Source organism: Podarcis filfolensis, assembly GCF_964270895.1.
Source record: "Podarcis filfolensis genome assembly, chromosome: 16".
Lineage (NCBI taxonomy): Eukaryota > Metazoa > Chordata > Lepidosauria > Squamata > Lacertidae > Podarcis > Podarcis filfolensis.
The window spans coordinates 22903124-22922719 of NC_139620.1; the positions used below are offsets into that span (position 1 = coordinate 22903124).

The 19596-nt window shown below is 46.0% G+C and overlaps 1 protein-coding gene across 7 annotated transcripts; it reads left to right on the forward strand.

Moving 5' to 3' along the window:
- Nucleotides 1-830: 830 nt before the first annotated feature.
- Nucleotides 831-15800, forward strand: CIDEC (cell death inducing DFFA like effector c). 7 transcript variants are annotated; one of them, XM_083590664.1, is made up of 7 exons: nucleotides 4955-5116; nucleotides 6671-6738; nucleotides 9898-9981; nucleotides 11287-11395; nucleotides 11484-11633; nucleotides 12587-12774; nucleotides 15240-15800. In XM_083590664.1, the coding sequence occupies exons 3-7, from the start codon at nucleotides 9929-9931 to the stop codon at nucleotides 15406-15408; spliced, it is 669 nt and encodes a 222-aa protein (XP_083446790.1). In that variant the 5' UTR covers nucleotides 4955-5116; nucleotides 6671-6738; nucleotides 9898-9928; the 3' UTR covers nucleotides 15409-15800. The 7 variants fall into 7 exon arrangements, with proteins under 7 accessions (XP_083446788.1, XP_083446791.1, XP_083446790.1 ...); XM_083590662.1 differs by lacking the exons at nucleotides 4955-5116; nucleotides 6671-6738 and adding an exon at nucleotides 831-867; XM_083590665.1 differs by lacking the exons at nucleotides 4955-5116; nucleotides 6671-6738 and adding an exon at nucleotides 3570-3688.
- Nucleotides 15801-19596: the final 3796 nt, after the last annotated feature.

The following is a 19596-nucleotide window of genomic DNA, read 5'->3' on the forward strand; positions in this document are numbered from 1 at the left end:
GGCAGCCCCACGTAGAATGCATTGCAATAATTCATACTGGAAGTTTATACACACACACACACACAGAGAGAGAGAGAGAGAGAGAGAGAGAGAGAGAGAGAGAGAGAGAGAGAGAGAGCTTTTTTTCTTTAAAAAATGTTTACGGGTACTCTCATTTTGACTCAAGAAAATCACCATTTTATAGTTCAGCTTGGGGAAAATAAATACAGTAAATGGACAAAAGTACAAAGGTTCACAAAATGTTTGCATGCGTCCCCCTGCGTCCCCCCAGAATAAAGCACTGTACACACACACACACACAATGTATATGTGTGTGTTCTGTTTACAACCCTGTGTACCAGTTCCTGCCAACACACCCAATGAAATACAAAGCACATTGACAAATATACACCAATGTACTCCATGCACCTTAGAAGTGGATGTCAGCTCTCAAAAGCTTATTTTGCCAGTTCAAAATTGTTGAACTAAGGTCTTTGTCGCTGCTTTGTTGCGCAACAATCTCCTTAAACGGACGCAACCCTTGTATGCAATTCTTAAAGGTCCAAGACCCCTCTGCATCTGAAGGCGGCAGAGAACATCTCCTGCGCACAGCTTCTTTCTTTAATCTGCTCCTTCCTTCTCACTGGAGGAGAGTTAAGCTGCTTTCCCAAAGGGGCTTGATCCTGACATATCTGTGTGGAAACAGAGGTCGGAGTAAACATTTCCACTTTGAGCCAAACTTGCTTTTGCCCCGCCCCAGAGTGCTTGTCTATAGGATGGGAGGCTGGCTTAATTTAGGGGAGGCGGAATTTGTCCAGGTATATAAGCCAAGCCTCTGTCCTAAAAAGTAATCAGCAAAATATTCTCTGCCTGGGACCAGGAAGCCTGGTAAGTGACTGAAAGGCTGTGACTGAGTCATGGTGGTTTGTGGGTTTGCTAAGCTCTAGTGACCTCTTGTTCTTATCGTTGCTTCCTGACCACAAATAAGCTTTTTCTTTTGACTTCTGGGCTTGTTGCTAAAGAATTTGGGGGCTGGTTGCCAGAACTTTAATAAAGCTGCAATCCTTTGCCTTGTTATAAGAAAAAAAAACTGCTCCTTTTCCCTTATGGGGTATCCAAGAGCCCATATAGAGTCCTTAAGTGGGTGCCCTATCGGAAGGGGAAATAACAGAGGCCAACCAGAGTATATTGAGAAGCAAAGCGGCTAGTAAGCCTGATCTTTATTCAACTGTTGCAACAGGGTCCCCACTCACCACACGCAGGAGGGGGGAGAGGAACCCAGAACAATGGTGCGCAAGCCCTTATATCGACTTTTGAAATTGCCCACCCTGTAGCCCAAGACCACCTCCCTAAAACATCCTACATACATCACAGAAGGAGGTGGTCTACAGCAGAGGAGGCGGTCTACAGCAGAAATCCTGTCTGCCATGATACCTGATAATGGTCATTGATTGCATTACCTGGGCAGCCTGGCCATTCTTTTGTGGTGGTTAATACTTTAGTTCCTGATTCCCAGGTCACAGGCTCACCCTATTCGTACACAAATACACCCTTGAGACAGGATTTGCAAGCAAAAGGCAATGGGCAGACTTTCCCCATTTCCTTCCTCCCTGCAGTGAAAGATTTGAGGTCAATTTGGGAGAGCTTCAGGATTGCTCTCCTGTACTAGTTCAGACACGTGGTTTATATACTTGTTTGCCTTGTACATTTATGAACATTTTATCTGTATTTGAGACCTTAGAGTTCTTATAACGGCCTGCATCTGTTCCACTCGTGAGGAAGCTCTAACGATTGGCCCTAAAAAACCCCCAATTATTTTTGTTATAATTATTTTGTTTACTGCATTTTATAGCCAATCTTTTCCTCCAAGGAGTTCAAGGTGGCTTAAATGATTCTCTGCTTCCTCGTTTAATCCCCACAAAAACAGGTAGGCTAGGCTGGGAGGTAGCAATTGGCTTAAGAGAGCCTTCTTGGCTGAGTGGAGATTTGAACCCTGGTTTCCTAGGTCCTATGCTCTAACCACTAGGCCATACTGGTTCTATATTGCCGTACTGTGAACTTTAGAGCTTGTTGTTGTGGACCAACATGGCTGCCTTTGCTTATTATGTGGTGTAGTGGCAGACCAGGACAGGAGAGGCCTGGGTTCAAATCCTTATTTAGTCATGGATGGAGTTTGCAGCATGACCATGGATTAGTTGCAGCCTCTGAGCCTAGCAGAAATCAGCATGGTGTCCTGTAAATGTTATTGGGTTTCAGCTCTGATCACTCCCTGGGAAATGACTTATCCTTTAAAAGTCAAGGAGCAGAAATGTCAATCTTAATAATAATAATAATAATAATAATAATAATAATATCAATATCATTTCCCATGTGTAAAATGGTTGTCTGCTAAAACACAATAACCTGACTGACCTAGGGTTCCCATATTTCAAAAAGGTAAAAAACTGGGACATCCTGAAAGTTCCCGAGCTTTTTCTGATTTTTTGATTGACTTGCCTAAGATCCAGGACAAAGCGCCGCCCACTTTTTGAAAGCTAGAAACTTTCATCCCTCGCTTTTCTGTATTCTCCACTTGCCCTTTAGAGAATGACTTAATGTCCCCCTCCCCCGCCTTATCGATTATATGCCCTTTTTATAGTGCCTTGATTTGTGTTACGGAATTTGTATGATTTAGCAAGCTTGCTGTGTTTTAACATTTACTTACAATGGCTGTGACATTTACTTTATAATTGCTTTTAAGGTAGTCTTATACAGAAACTTTAGTGTACTGAAATAATAATAATAAAAAAATTATAGAAGCTGGTAACTTTGAAGTTTGCAAGTCTGTGGGCTAGTTGACGCAAGGCTGTCTCTAGGCTTCGGTTGATCTCCTTTCCTGTTTTGGCCGTTGAATGTATGGCTTGGAAGCCTTGGGAAAGGACTGGTGTGGGAATGAGATGGCAAAATATAAAGTTCTCTCTGACTGTGGCATTTGATCTGCGGTCTCGCAGCGCATAGTTAAACTGTGGCACTCACTCCTGCAGGAGGCAGTAATGTTCACAATCTGGATGACTTGGAAAATATTAGGCAAATTCATGGAATCATAGAATTCTAGAGTTGCAAAGGGACCCCGGGGCCGTCTAGTCCAACCCCTGCAATGCAGGAATTCTGCCCATAGCCATCCATGGGTGGGCTCAAACCACAAACCTTCTGGTTGACCACCAGATTAAATTATGACTACAGTGCTACCTCGTGTTACATACACTTCAGGTTACAGATGCTTCAGGTTACAGACTCCGCTAACCCAGAAATATTACCTCCTGTCAGATGTCAAGGAAATAAACAACTATCTGACTTTTAGAAGACATCTGAAGGCAGCCCTGTTTAGGGAAGTATTTAATGTTTGCTGTTTTGTTGTGTTTTTAATATCCAGTTGAAGCCACCAGAGTGGCTGGGGGAACCCAGCCAGATGGGCGGGGTATAAATACATTATTGTTATGTTTTACGTTACGTTACGTTACGTTACGTTACGATTTTATTTTATCATCTCTGTGATTGGACTCAAATGCAATTCCATAAGAATACAATAACCTTACCTTACCTGGTCAGGCCAAAGGTCCATCTAGCCAGCATCCTGTTCTTCAGTGACCAACTAGATGCCTCCAGGAAATTCACAAACGGGACCCAAGCACAACAGCGCTCTTTAACTCCTTGCACTTCCCAGCAACAGGTACCCGGAGGCATCCTGAGAGCGTTATTCTCCTCCATGACTTATCTAAACCTCTTGGAAACCCACCTGACTTGGTGGCCATTGCAACATCTCGTGGGAGCAAATCCCATCCTTCTCGCTAGGTGCTGTGTTCAGAAAACTTTTTCTCTGACCTGGGTTTTCCAGCATTCAGTCTCATTGGATGCCTCTGAGCTCTGGGATTGTGAGAAGAGGGGCGGGGCATGACTTCTCCCTATCCGCCTTCCCACACGATGCACAACTTTAAATTCAATTTTAAGCTGCAGTATGCATTGGATGTCTTTGAGTCATACACGTCCTGAATTCTTTCAGCATTTGTTATCTTCAACCTCTGTGATGCTGCTTCTGCTTCTTGCAATTAGGTATTTCCAACAACCTGGTATTAACCTTATCCAGGTGTTGTATATGTGTGATGATCATAGCTGTCAACATTTCCCTTTTTTTGTAGGGAAATTCCCTTATTCTGAATAAACGCATGCACTGCTGGATTGTAAGAAGAAGGAGAACCTCAAAGCAGTTTGCAAGAAAGAGAAAACAATTGAATTATCAATAAGAAAAAAATAGCAACGATAATAGAGACTTTCAAAAAGTTAAAAGAGCAAGAGACGAAAACGTGCATCAACTTCACAAAGCTCTGGCCAGGCTTTTCTAAAGAGGAATGTTTTTGGCAGGCACTGAAAAGAGTACAGTGAAGGTCCATGCCTGTTCTCAATAGGCAGGGAGTTCCAAAGTGTAGGTTCATTTCTTACAACTGCGGAACAGGTGGCACCTGTTATCACACCAGTTTCACCAGTTGAAGTGGTTACGAAGTAAGGTGATCTCTCAGGCAGACTGGTCCCAAGATGTTAAGGCCTTTATAAACTCTTCCTTTATTTTTATTTTATTTTTTAAAAGACAGCTGCCAATCAATATGTTTATATATGGTGGACAGATTAAGAACTGGAAGTTCTCTGAACCTTACCTTTTCTATCTCCTCTTTTAAGCTCTTTGCTATCTGCTTTTCTTTCTTTCTCTTTTTCATCATGGGATCTTATTCAGATTAACGCTGGGCAAAAAAGACCTTTGAAGTTCTGTATTTCTCTTTATAAACTCTAATTAAACTTTTTTTTAAAAAAGATGCTAGCCGAAGACAGTTGTTGCTAAACCGGGGAGAATAGAGACAGTGAACATGTGATAGCATCTGGCTAAAGTTTGAGGAGTACAGAGTTCACGGCCATCTTGTGACGGGGAAGGAAAGAGCTGACGTCTTGAGGGTGGAGAAGGGATATTGAAGTCAAAGGCAGTAGTTTGCTCTAGTAATCTGGAGATGGGCATTCAGCTTTCTGGGGTGTAAACAGAAGCCTCATTCTTGCAAGGAGCTGGTGAGGGAATAAGTCTCAGTCTGCACACTGTACCAACCTGAGACTGCAGGTAAGGACCGTAGGCCAGTTTTAGACTTAATAATCTTATAGTGAAGGCAGTGGACTCTCCTTCAATGGAGGTTTTTAAACAGAGGTCGGATGGCCATCTGCCAAGGATTCTTTAGTTGTGATTCCTGCATTGCAGGAGGTTGGACTAGATGATCCTTGGGTCCCTTCCAACTAACTCTGATTCGCTGCAATTTCAGATGATGATGTGCAGGACTGAATCTAGGTTTGTGTGAGCAAATCGTGCTCAGGGGCAGCGCTTTTGCACTACTGATTCCTGGCAGGGGAGGTTTAATCCAGTTTGCATTTGAAAGCAAACTTGCCCAACTCACAGTTTCCAAATTAATATGCTATGCAAGACATAGCTGCCCTTTGAAATTCGCCCGCCTCTGAATTTTGCAATGTGATTCTTCAGCCTAGGAATAAGTACAAAAAGGCACATGCTGTGATAAATTTTGTGTGTGTGCGTGTGCATGCGGCAAATGCAATATTAGTGGAAATAGCATTTTAAATTGCTTTAGGAGAGTTTTATACAATAATGTTCCCCGTTGCATACAGTAATGCTTTGCCTACAATAATGTGCATATTAACAGAAGTTGGCACGAAAACGCTGGTGAATCTTCATGATGATTCCCCCCCATTGCAAACTGAGATGAGAATGTGGAGGGCTGAATTTAGGACTGGGAAAATGGGCAACCTGCTCCATCCGGTCTCACCTCTCCTCTGTGATTTTGTAGCTCTCCTCAGCTCTGGGACTCCAGATATGCTGTGTAGCCAAGTGCAGGAATGGCCGCTCGGGTAATTTGTGCCACAGTTCTGGACTAAGGGATTATCCACATTTAGCTTTTGCCCTGCTCTTTCCAGGCACAGGCCTGTGCTTAAAAGCTCCATGTCAGACTGGTTGGTTGGTTTGCCCAGGAAAACCCACTCTTTAGTGCTCAATCAGATTAAAACGTCAATTTGAGTTGTCTGCAGACTGCAATTTGCTCCGATTGAGCTTTAAAGAGCAGGGTTTCATTGGAAATTTCTGGAGAGGGAAAAAAAAGGGATGCTTAGACATGGATCTTTAAAGCATGGGCTGTGCCTGGAAAGAGCGGAGGAATAAGCCCTATATGACCTTAGGATTCCTCCTTTTCATAGGGAAAGGGTTATAGCTCAGTGGCAGAGCATCTACTTTGCACAAAGAAGGTCCCAGGTTCAATCCCCAGGTGGGGCTGGGAGGGACCCCCTGCCTCAAACCCCGGACAGCCTCTCTTAGTCCTTGTAGACAACACTCAGCTAAACAGTCCAATGGTTAGACTTGGTATAAAGCAGTTTCTCGCTTAAATCATCCCTTTATTCCGAAGCATGAGGACTAAAATCTTGCTTTGTTTTTAGGAGAAGGGCCATAGCCTAATGGCTGAACATCTGCTTTGTTCAATATCCTAGGTTCAATCTGCAGATATGCCTGCGAGTGTCCCCCTGCCTGAAGCCCTGGAGAGCTGGTGCCAGTCAGTGTAGACATTATTGAGCTAGATGGACCAATGGCTTCTAATTTAAAATCACCCCTTTATTTTAGAACCATGAGGAACTTATTTGATGCTATGACTTGAAGCACCAGAAGTCGCATGCAGAAGGTCCCATCAGGTGGGACTGAGAGAGACTCTTTGCATGAACCCTGGAGTGCTGCTGACAGTCAGTGTAGACATTACTGAGCTAGATGGGTCAATGGTTCATTCATTCCTTCATTCTTTCATTCAGGCTTTGTTGGCATAACAGGTTCTGAGTCATCATGATGACTCTCCTTTCTCCCTGCCCCCAGAATTGGGTGACGCTGCTCAGTGCCCAGCAATCTGGCCCGATTGCCCAACTGCTGCTGTTCCTTGCCACCTGACGCAACTGGGCTGGTGAGGCTGGCAGACACTCTGTCCCTTTTGGCAGCCCCACCCTGTCCCTGTTCAAAGGGCAGACGAGGTTCTTTGCTTCTATAAACAGAGAGGGCACTGGGACAAAATCCAGTAGCGCTGGCAGAGCAGCTGGTGAAAGTAAGTAAAAGGCCACGGGCATTGCTTGACTTTGGGTCGTCTGTCAGCCTCATGCCAGACAGCAGAGCCAGTTATATTATTAAGGTGAGGAAGCTCAGAGGCACAGCATCTGCCTTGCATGCAGAAGGGTCCCAGGTTCAAATCCTGGCATCTCCAGATCAGGCAGATTCCTATTTCATTCAGGTCTTTTCTTTTTAACCTTAAGGACTAGAAAGTTTATTTTTGGGGAACGGGTTTTATAGCTTACTGGGAAATAGAGCATCTGCTTTGTACAACAGGTTCAATCCTCAAGTCTCTCCAGGTAGGTTGTGTGCCTGAAGATTCACCCCAGTACTTACTGGTTTGCCTGAAGATTCACCCCAGTACTTACTGGTTTTCCCAATCTACAAGGGCTTATAGGCAGCCCTGTGCAAAGATTTAAGTCAGTCGGTTGACAGATCGATTGGGTATCTGATTAACTTTTTATTAAGAAACAGGTCCGTCCGTCCATGCCCCCCCCCCTTTCTGAAAAAGTGACCCGTTCTGTCTTTAGAGCAGCAATTTTAAGGAGGAAAGTTTGGGGGGATACTGAGTTAATTTTTTTCAGGGGAGCAAACTCTTTCTCTGACATAATGCCTGATTTTAAACATTATTTTAACTGTATATTTTATTCTTTTTTTAAAAAAAATTAAATACTTTTCAGATATATACATTTCGCTGATTTTACAATCATTTAGACATTTTAAAACTTGACTTCCTTCACCCTCTTTCTGTGGTGCCTTAAAATTATTTTTAATATCTTCTGCGTATCTAAATTAACTTAACATACTCATTTATTTTCTTTCAATATATATTGCAGGTTATTACAATAATCCTGCCAACATTTTTATCTGTTTACAATTTATCTGTAAACATTCATTAAACCATTTCCATTCTTTTATAAAAAATTTGTTATCTTGATTTCTTATTCTCCCGGTAAGCTTTGCGAAACTGTGTATTTTATTCTGATCTATGAATTTTGTGTTTTTTTGCTATGGCTTCAGCTACATACAAATAAACAGGTGGGGCTGGGAATGTCCCCTGCCTGAAACCCTGGAAAGCTGCTGCCAGTCTGTGTAGACAACACCGAGGTAGATGGGACAATGGGCTAACCCAGTACCGGGCAGCTTCCTGTTTACTTCATTTCTGTTGGATTTTTTTTATAGACCCATAAGGACTAGAATCTTGATTTATTCTTAGTCAAAAGGTTGTAGCTCAATGGTAGAGCATCTGCTTTGCATTCAGGATTGAATGTTCCCTGCCTGAAACCCTTGAGACCAGCTGCCAGTCAGTGTAGACAACACTAAGCTTGATGAACTGCTGGTGTGACTCATTATAGGGCAGCTGCCAACATTTCTACTTGGGGCTGGAACATCATGTCCCTTCCCTCCCCAACCACCCCAATTTATGAGCTGCCTTATCACGTCTTCTCTGCAATTGGCAAGAACTATTTGCTGTACCAAAAGTCTTCTGCTTCTGGAATGCGCAGTTTAATTTTGGGTGCAAAGTGAGGGGCACAGCAGGCTGCCTTTCAACTGGGAAAGTCTAATTTCTGCATTCCTTTGAACAATACACTCTAAAAACCTGCCCCACTAAAACACTGGAATGGCCTTGGTTTCTTTCCTTATATTACTGTATTTTTCCTGCTGTTCTGAGTTCTCCCTCTTTGGATTTACCATCTTGTGTACAGTGGTACCTCGGTTACAGATGCTTCAGGTTACAGACTCCGCTAACCCAGAAACAGTACCTTGGGTTAAGAACTTTGCTTCAGGATGAGAACAGAAATCGTGCTCTGGCTGTGCTGCGGCAGCGGGAGGCCCCATTAGCTAAAGTGGTGCTACAGGTTAAGAACAGTTTCAAGTTAAGAACGACCTCCAGAATCAATTAAGTTCTTAATCCAAGGTACCACTGTACTTGCTGAAACAAAAGGTTGCTGGATTGGCTGGCACCTTATGTTGGAGAGGAATTGCTTTTCAAATTGACGTCCTGTATTAATATGAATGTTAGGTCTACTGATTTTCATATTTAACTGTTTTTTTCTTGGGTGGCCCAAATAATATTTTGATACAGAGACGGTGGACATCTTTTGCCTGGAGAGTCACATATTTATCTCTCCATCCCTGTGGGCCAAGTTTGACAGGTGGGCAGGACCAATCACCTGTCCATCATCTAACAGTATGATGACCCACAGTCATGGCTTTCCAGAAAGGATTCTGGGAACTGTGTTTTGTTAAGAGCTGTTCGAGGGCTCTTTCCCTCCCCAATCTTCAATCCCCAGAGTTCTTCGGGGAACAGGGTTGGATTGGCAAATCACTCTGACAATTGTAGCACTGTGAGGGTAATAGGGTTCTCCTAGCAACTGCCTGCACCCTTAACAAACTACATCTCCCAGAATTCCTTGGCAGAAGCTGTCACTGTTTGAAGTTGTATCATATTGCTTTAAATATATAGTGCACATGGGGCCTAAGAGGAACTGCTGACTCCAATCCTTAACGCTGCCGGCAGGGTCATACACTATACCCTCCAAAAGGGGACGATGCAAAGGGGTAGCAGAACATCTGCTTTGCATGCAGAATATGCCCAGTTCAATCCCTGGCATCTCCAGTTAGGACTGGGAGACACCCCTGCCTCAAACTCTGGAGAGATGCTGTCAATCAGTGTGGGCAATATCGAGCTTAAAAAACTTCCATGAGAGGCAGCTTCCTACGGAGCTCTATTAACCAAGCTTTCTCTCTCCCTGCAGTTTGGACCAAAAACTTCACCCTTTCTCGAGGATGGACTACGCAAAGAAGTCTCTGTGCTTGCTTTCCCCTCGGTCCCTCACCAAGTAAGTACCTGCAGGGCAGTCCTCACGACGGAGGGTGGTCAGCTGTGACTGCCTTGAGCTGACAGGGGGGCTATAAATGCATGCTAAAAATGCTGATGAATATTCGTGATGACTTTAACTTCCTCCTCCTCCTTCCCCACAATATTACTATTAATTTATTAATTGCCTTCATATATATGAGGTTATATTTTCTGAGAATCCTCCGGAAAAACAATCTCTCCAAGGACCTGTTGATGGCATTTTACCATTGTACTGTTGAGAGTGTATTAACTTTCGGTCTGTGTGTGTGGCTTGGGAGCTGCACGGTCAGGGGGAAAACAGTGCTGTCCAGGGTTGTAAAGACTGCAGAGAGAATAATTGGGTGCGCTCTTCCCACCTTGGATCAAATCTATGCTTCCAGGTGCCATAAGAAAGCAGCAGAGATAGTGCAGGATAGTGCGCAGCCCGGAAATGATCTCTTTCAGCTTCTGCCTTCTGGAAGGAGGTACAGGGTTATAAAGACTAGGACTACCTGCCTGAGAAACAGTTTCTACCCAAATGCAATTTTGGTTTTAAACACGCTGTAAGGAGTCTGTATGGGAGTATATTGTATTTAAAAATGGGGTATCAGAGTTTTTGGGGGGCTAACCAGGCTGGGATAGCTGGAATAGCAGGCTTGTTGAATGTCTTATGTAGATTTTTCAGTTCCATTGTTCTGTATGGGACAATGACAATAAAGATATCGTATCGTGTGTGTATATATATAATAGTTTTACAATTAAAGTTTACATTCAAATATGAGTTAACATCAAAAAATATAGGATTCCCTGAATCCTTGGACTTCCCTCCACCCTCACCCCCCCCCCCCGTGGGTTATCTTGTAGCCTCTTTCTGTTGCATCTTATATTGTCCTCCATTTTTCTTTTAAAAAACCTCCGTCATATCCTTAGTTCTTGTTACAAGTGTTGTCACAATCTTGCTAATGTTTTTAATTGTTTACAGTGTTCTCCAGGATAAATTATAAATTTCCCCCATTCCTTATTAAAGTTTTCATCTCCCTGGTTTCTGATTTTACCCGTCACTTCGGGTACGCCAATTCGGCGTAGTCCATCAACTTATTAATCAAGGCAATTTACATGATGAGTTCTATCCAGCTAACCTTGGCTTGGAGTAGATCCATTCAGTGTAATAGGTCTACTCTGAGTACAACAAACATTGGCTATCATTCAATAACCTCCAACCGGTGCAGTGAGGTGGCTAGTGGCCCTTAAAACTGGGGAACCAACTGAGAAACCAACATTTGATGGATTCCATCTATCCATCCAGGTGTGTGTCAGCCAACGCTCCTCAAGCCCGGCCTTACCGAGTCAGCAACTGCGACCGCACCGTCCGCAAGGGGATCATGGCCGACAGCCTGAGGGATCTCCACGAGAAGGTGAGCGATTCTAGGAGCCCTCTGCCAGGAGCAAGGTGGGATGGGGCGAAGGGGCAGGTGGAATTTGAACCCAGTGTTTTTTCTCTAGGTACGCAGTGCCCTACTATTAGCAGGCAATATCTCCATTGTCCTGGATGAAGATGGCACCACCGTCGAGACAGAGGAGTTCTTCCAGACTCTGGAGGATGGGACGGTCTTGCTGGTGTTGACCAAAGGACAGACATGGCGCCCAGCCAAGGTGAGCCAGTGGGCTGTACATCACCCCTATCTCCCTCTCCTCCCGAAACTACTGGAGACATGGGGGTCGAAATTCCCCACTCCTCCTCCTCTTCTGAGAGGAGCCGATCAATTCCCATTCCTCCTGTTCAGTCCAGTCCCTGGCAGCTGGTGAGAAAGGTTACCTTTTTTCTCCCTTGAAAAACACATATTGCTGAAGGAGGTACAGTGGTATCTCTGGTTGTGAACTGGATCTGTTCCAGAGGCCCATTCGCAACATGAAAAGAATGCAACCCGCAGCGGCGCGTCTGCGCATGCGCGGGTTGCAATTCACCACTTCTGCGCGTGTGCGTGATGTCATTTTGCACTTCTACGCATGTGTGAGCAGTGAAACCTGGAAGTAACCCTTTCCGGTACTTCTGGGTCGCTGTGGGACGTAACCTGAAAGAACATAACATGAAACGGACATAACATGAGGTATGACTGTAGTTGGGGAAAAGTGCCAGTCTCTATCCCATTTTCTCTTCCAACTCTATGTGCTTTCTTGAGGCATAGCAAATTCTACTGGAAACAAATATTCCCAGGTCTCTTGGGAAACGAAGGGTGCACTTTTTCTGCATCTTTGGCGAGGTGATCTGTGGAAAAGGGAGAGAGAGAAAGAGGTGATGGGGGGGTTACTGCAGCTGCTCAAAAATCCAAATGTGCCTGTAGGCCTCAAAAGGTTGGCGACACCTGGTCTAAGCAATGCAGATTTCTTCTAAAATAAACTATTTAGGGCCAAAGTTGGTCCATTTTTTTCTCTGACTTTGGATTAAGCAAATGATGTTTACTCCTGTTGCCGCTATTTTAATGTGCACAACATTTTTGACTACTGCAATGCTTTACATATGGGGCTGCCCCTGGAGACTTCACTGGTACACTTTTAGGTATACAGGGCCCTATTGTAAGCCTACTTTTCTTTTTGTTTCCTGGTAGACGGCAGGTTACCAGCTCTCTCTGTCCCACAAGCCCCGGCGCAGGATTGACGTGGCCTGTGTAACCTTTGACCTCTACAAGACTGACCCTCGGGACTTCATTGGCTGCCTGAATGTCAAGGCCACACTCTATGGGACGTACAGCATGTCTTATGATGTACAGTGCTATGGAGCCAAGAGGATAATGATGTGAGTATCAGTCTGTCTCTCAGCTCAACTGAATTAGACCTACCTGATGGAGGAGAAATTCAATACAGTTCACGTTAAAGACAAACCTATCTAATTCACACTTCTGGAACTGAAATGTGTGGACCGAAATGTGGTCTTTCTGCAAAATTCACACTTTTTGTAGTGCTGTCCTCCAGCCAAGCAATGTGTAAAAAGAAAAAGAAAAAAGAAAAAAGCATATGACTAGGGTAAAGTCTGCCTAAAAATGTATATAATACTGAAAATGAGAAAATTGCATTGCAAAAATGTGTATGCTGGGCAAAATTGCAAATAAGCACCTGTATATAAAGAGAAATTCGCTGATAGATTTTCATGAGGACCCTTTTAAAAAAATGCAAACTAATGTGAAATTTGGAGAATTGAGGACTGGGATAAATTAGAAACTGGAATAGTTGGGTTCACCCATTGATTTGGATATTAACTGTTTTGGAGATAACTTGCTTTTAGATTCCAATTTTATATTTCATCCCCCCCCCTTAACAGGGGGCTCATGCTGCACTCATGCATCAGATCACATTAATATAAAGTGAGAGAACATTCTCTCGTTCAAACACTTGAGCTATCAGTAAAACACACTGCCCCTTCCCAATTTTTTTGCCAAATCATTGTCCTCCTGTAGCATTTCAGAAAACCAGTAGCTAATGGGAATGTAGCCACTGCTGCTGCTTCCGGTTGCTCAAGCATGGGGTGATCATCGAGGACAGTGGCATTGCCTTCCCTGCCCAGTTGCAAAAATAGATTTGCCCTTGAAGCATAACTGTGTCCTGAGCATGCATACCCAGGGGCAGAGGAAGGGGTGTGTATGGTGAGGGCGGGCCGCCCTGGCTGTCACCACTGAGGGGGGTGACAAAATGCCGGGCGGCACTCACCGTGAGGCCTGCATTGCGCCCGAGCGACATGTCTCTTCCGGGAGTGATGTGGTGGCTTGGGCGCCTGCAGGCTCTGCTCTGCCCCAAATGGTCCGCCCTCTGCCTCCCCCTCAGCTGTAGGGCGACTGAGTGGGAGGAGGCAGGCAGACTCCTTGGAAGAAGAAGAGAAGAAGAGTTTGGATTTGTTATCCTGCTTTATCACTACCCTAAGGAGTCTCAAAGGGACGCAGGTGGCGCTGTGGGTTAAACCACTGAGCCTAGGACTTGCTGATCAGAAGGTCAGCGGTTTGAATCCCCGCGATGGGGTGAGCTCCCGTTGTTCGGTCCCTGCTCCTGCCAACCTAGCAGTTCGAAAGCACGTCAAAGTGCAAGTAGATAAATAGGTAACACTCCAGTGGGAAGGTAAACGGTGTTTCCGTGCGCTGCTCTGGTTCGCCAGAAGCGGCTTAGTCATGCTGGCCACATGACCTGGAAGCTGTACGCCGGCTCCCTTGGCCAATAAAGCGAGATGAGTGCTGCAACCCCAGAGTCGGCCACGACTGGACCTAATGGTCAGGGATCCCCTTTACCTTTACCTTTACCTTTAAGGAGTCTCAAAGCGGCTAAGAATCTCCTTTCCCTTCTTCCCTCACAACAAACACTCTGTGAGGTGAGTGAAGCTGAGAGACTTCAGAGAAGTGTGACTGGCCCAAGGTCACCCAGCAGCTGCATGTGGAGGAGCAGGGAAGCGAACCTGGTTCACCAGATTACGAGTCCACCGCTGTTAACCACTATACCATACTGGCCCCGTGGAGAGTCCTGCCCCGGATCGCCCCGCCCTGTGGGCAGCTGGCCCCGCCCCTGGGCACAGGGCATGCGCACTGCCCCAGGCGCCCGATCGGCTTGCTCTGCCGCTGTGCATACCCGCTCAGAACTCTGTTCAGAATCCTACCTGAATGCAAGTCTGTGCTGGTCCCGTGGGTTAATCGAGAGGCAAGGTCTAAGTCCAGTCTGAGGTCGAAGGAGCAATATGGAGGCAGTCCGTAAAAGCTGAATCTGGGTGCAGGGCAGGGTTCAGGCAGGAACTGGCAACCAACAATGTTGCTTCCGCAACTTGGGACTGGGGCTGGCTGGCTTTTATCTGCCCTGAGGCATAGGGCAGCCCCGATCCTCAGGTGACTCATTTCTCCTGGCCTGGAGGCAAGCACTCCTTCTGCGGGAACTTGGTTCCCTCCACCTCTCTGCCCTCAGCCTCTGCAGCTCAGGGGAGGCTGGAGGGTTACCGGACCCAGAGGCAACCTCAGCCTCCCCTGACGGGGCTGAGAGTGGAGCACCTGCAGGCAATGGGTCCTCCATCACCTCAGGAGCCAGAGCAGACCCAGCTGGTGCCTGCACCTGAGGATCCAGCACAGGTGAGGACCCTTCGGGCTCATGCCCCAGCCCTAGCTCAGCTGGTTCTGGAGACGGGGAATCCTGTGCAGGCTGGGATCCCTCAGGTTCAGCCTCCGAGTCCGAATCCCAGGCCATCACAAAGTCAAATCTTTGACAAGGCTCTTCTCTCTCTCTCCCACCCCCTAGGGAAGCTTTACGCTGGACCCTCTTCACCATGCAAGCGACGGGTCACGTGTTGCTCGGCACGTCCTGTTACATGCAGCAGTTGCTGGATGCCACCGAGGAGCCAAAGGTGGAAGGTGCGTCCCCTCGGTGCCTCCTGCAGTCCCCTCCCACCAGGAAGATGCTGCAGTAATGTTTGGGGAGAATCCTGCCTGCCTCTGACTTTCTATGCTGAGACTTTTGATATCCCCTGCACAATGTAGCCACGCGGACTAAGGTGTTGTAGGAAGGAGCACGAACATTCACGCCCCTGCCTGGCCCTCGGGCAGAACTGCTGGGGATCCGGGAAGTCTCACTGCTGCTGTATTATTTAACCACACTCTAATTTATATTACTCTTTAATGGGATATTATCATTGCCATAACTCCCAGGCGGAAGCTGGTTGCCGGGCAGAGCCCAGCCTCCCCTTCACCTCCATGTATTTATTTTAGATATGGGATTTTAGCCTGCATGGTGTCAAGTCTTGTTCACGTGGGCTTGCATTGCATTGTTAATAAATATTGCATTAAAAAGGATTTTCTTAAACCACCTGTTTCTCTCTCAGATGTATGGTGTGAATGTGGCCTTGGTGTCCTCCAGATTGTTTCGGTCCGCAATGGCCTTCATCCCTGGCTAGGCATGGAAGAATCTGTCAGCTTCACTTCTCTGTTTTGCTTCTTTTCTAATCCATACATTCAGTTCTCTATATTTCTTCATTGAATTGCCAATTTCTTCCTTTAAAAAGATCTTCCTGGAATTTCTTCAGTGTTTTAGTACAAATTGCTACTAATAAACACTTCTTCTTTTTTACTAATGCACACATTTTATTTTCATACATAAATGTATGTACAGGCGTGCACACACACACATTTAGGATGTGGGCATCTCTGTGGTCTAAGCCGCTGAGCCTCTTGGGTTCTCTGATCAGAAGGTCGGCAGTTCAAATCCCCAAAACGGGGTGAGCTCCCATCGCTATGTCCCATATCTTGCCAACCCAGCAGTTTGAAAGCACACCAGTGGAAGTAGAAAAATAGGTACCGCTGTGGCAGGAAGGTAAATGGCATTTCTGTGCGCTCTGGTTTCCATCACGGTGTTCTGTTGCGCCAGAAGCGGTTTAGTCATGTTGGCTACATGACCCGGAAAGCTATCTGTAGACAAATGCCTGCCCCCTTGGCCTGAAAGCGAGATGAGTGCCGCAACCCTATAGTTGCCTTTGACTGGCCTTAACTGTCCAGGGGTCATATTATATATACATATGCGTTCCCCGATATGTGTGTTTTTGTAGTCTCTTACGGCAGAACCGAGGACGCGGGTGGAGTTGTGGGTTAAACCACAGAGCCTAGAACTTGCCAATCAGAAGGTCGGCGGTTCGAATCCCCGTGTTGGGATGAGCTCCCGTTGCTCGGTCCCTGCTCCTGCCAACCTAGCAGTTCGAAACCACGTCAAAGCGCAAGTAGATAAATAGGTACCGCTCCAGCAGGAAGGTAAACGGTGTTTCTGTGCGCTGCTCTGGTTCACCAGAAGCGGCTTAGTCCTGCTGGCCACATGACCCGGAAGCTGTACGCCGGCTCCCTCAGCCAATAAAGTGAGATGAGCGCCGCAACCCCAAAGTCAGTCATGACTGGACCTAATGGTCAGGGGTCCCTTTACCTTTACCTTTTATGGCAGAACCGCACTGCAAAATCTGGATGTGTGCAAATTTCAAAGGATAGCTCAGGGTTGGTTCTCATGTTACAGGAAGTGCAAATCTGATGCTGTTTTAGATGCAAACTGAATTTCCCCCTCATCTCTGGGGGTGGTGTGAGTTGCAGTCCACCAAGATCTGGAGGGGGCACACTGCCTTCCTCCATTTCCCTGCGTTAAACGTTTCCTCTCCAGTGTGATCAGAGAGGAGTTAGGGATGGGTCACTTCATATTTCTGATCTGTGGTCACTTTGTATTTGACCTAATAAGTAGGGAGGGTGTATTTTTCACTTCCCTCCATTTCTCATTTTACCTAAGCATTTAAGTTCAGTTGCAGATCGCTTTGCATTAAAAAAACAACCTCTGCACACATTAATTTTTTCAAGCAGTTTCCACAAACAGAACACATTTTTGAATTTTTTTTTGTCGTTGGTAGTCCCCAGGTCTTCAAAAAACATAGATGGAACCTCTTTTAGCCTTTATCTTACATCCACCCTGGACATTTAAAGTACATTTATAACACTTTAACAGTCAAGGCTTCTCCCACCAAACTTCCCTGGGAACTATAGTTTACCCCTTCACAGAGCTACAATTCCCAGCACCCTTAACAAACTACAGTCCTCTGGATTCTAAAGCCAAACGCTTCACATATCCAGTGTGGATGTGACTTTAGTTTACGGACCATAAAAAAGTCCTGCTTTAGCGAAAGACAAACTGGAGAAAAGTTCAGGTCCTGTTGCTCTTAGCCCTTGCACCATGATACACAGAGCTGTGATTGCTCCATCTCTAAGTTAGTGATGAAGCCAGCTGTGTTAGAGAGGCAGCCTTACACCAGCTTCTTCCCTTAGGAAATGTGTGCAGCATTTATCCTCTGGCACAGATAATGAAATATAGAACCTATTTATGTCAGGGTAAGTGTGATGTGCCCAACATGCTAAGCCAAAAAGAAAGAAACAAACAAAAACAAATAAGTTACTTTTGCTCTGTTTTGCTTCATTTAGAGGCATTTAAGGATGCTCAATGATTGGGGTTTTTTCCCCTGCTTGCAAAATGCAAGCTCTGCAAGTTTGTTTTGAAAGCTCCCAAAAAGAGTTGTACAAGCAGGGCAGCTGCTGGCAGCCGACAGTTGAGTTGATGGACAGTCCGGGAAAAGGAATTTAACTGGCTCTGCCTTGAGAGCTTGATGGCCTTTCAGAAATGTTTGTAACTACCTGAAATTGCAAGAGTGATTTTGACTCTGCTCTCTATTGATTGTGTAAGTGTGTGTATTCATTTTGCAGGCCTCTCATGTCTCGCCCCCGACCCACCCCCCCACCCCCCATTTCCAGAGCAAGCTGAGCCTTTCCATGTCAGGGAAGATGCAGTGATGAAAACACCTGGAACAAACCAGTGGGGAGCTGCAACAAAATATTGCAGCGTATCGTATCCCCCTTCTCTCCTGTTTGGGGCTCCAGCCACACTGAACAGGGGCCTTCCAGTGCTGTTTGGAGGCTCTCCTGAAGCTTTCACACACCTTTGCTATATCCCAGGGACTGGGAACTGGATTCCACCAGTGGGCCGGATCCCTCAGCCTCCCACCTGCAGTGGGCTGGACCACCAACCTCTCAAAAGTTGGAAGGAGATTGCTGCAGCAGCTGGTGGGTGGTTGCAGTCACCCCAAAAGCATCGCAGCCAAGTGAGGAATTGAACTCTGGTCTCCCAGGTTCTAGTCCAACTCATAATAATAATAATAACAATAGCTTGCTAGCTAGGGATGATGGGAGTTGTACAGTCATACCTCGGGTTAAATATGCTTCAGATTGAGCGTTTTCAGGTTACGCTCCGCGGCGACCCGGAAGTAACGGAACGCGTTACTTCCGGGTTCCGCCGCTCACGCATGCGCAGATGCTCAAAATGATGTCATGTGCATGCGCAGAAGCGGCGAATCGCGAGCCGCGCATGCGCAGAAGTGGGTTGCGTTCTACTCAGGATGCGAACGGGGCTCCAGAACGGATCCCTTTCACATCAGAGGTACCACTGTATTCCCCAAACAGCCGGAGATGCAAGTTTGGGAGTCCCTGATCTAAACTGAAAAACCCCAAATGCTGCACCCTGCTGATCGTTTGGATTGCCCTTTTCCAAATCTACAGTATCTTTTTGGAGGGGAGGTGACCAGAGGTCTGGACAGGCAGATTTGAGCCTGGAGACTGAGGTTGCCTGCCCTTCCTCTGGTAAGACATCTCATGATACAAGAAGATGCGAGCTTTCACTTTGCACAGAATATCTCCTTCAGACAGCGTGTCTTCCCAGCTTTCACCTGGCTTCATCAGAGTTCTCCTTCAAGGACGTCCTTACTGATTTCCAGCAGAGCTACTTGCCCCCCCCCCCGAGGGGAACAGAGTCAGGACTTCTCTGTCGAACAGGAGGACACATTTCAGGAAGTGTGAGTAACATTCATTAGCACCCAGGGTTGGAAGTAGCTTAGCGGGACAAGGCAGAGGCACTGGCAAGATGAAAAATCACTCTCAGCCCTGCCGCCAACCTTACGCTGCCCGTTATCCACAGTGGCTTTAATTAACAGCTACCCTCAGACACTTCCACCATCTCGAATACCTTGGAGGCCCTGGAGAGATGGAGCCCAATGATAGCAAAGCCCTTTCTGGTTCTTTCATGCCACACA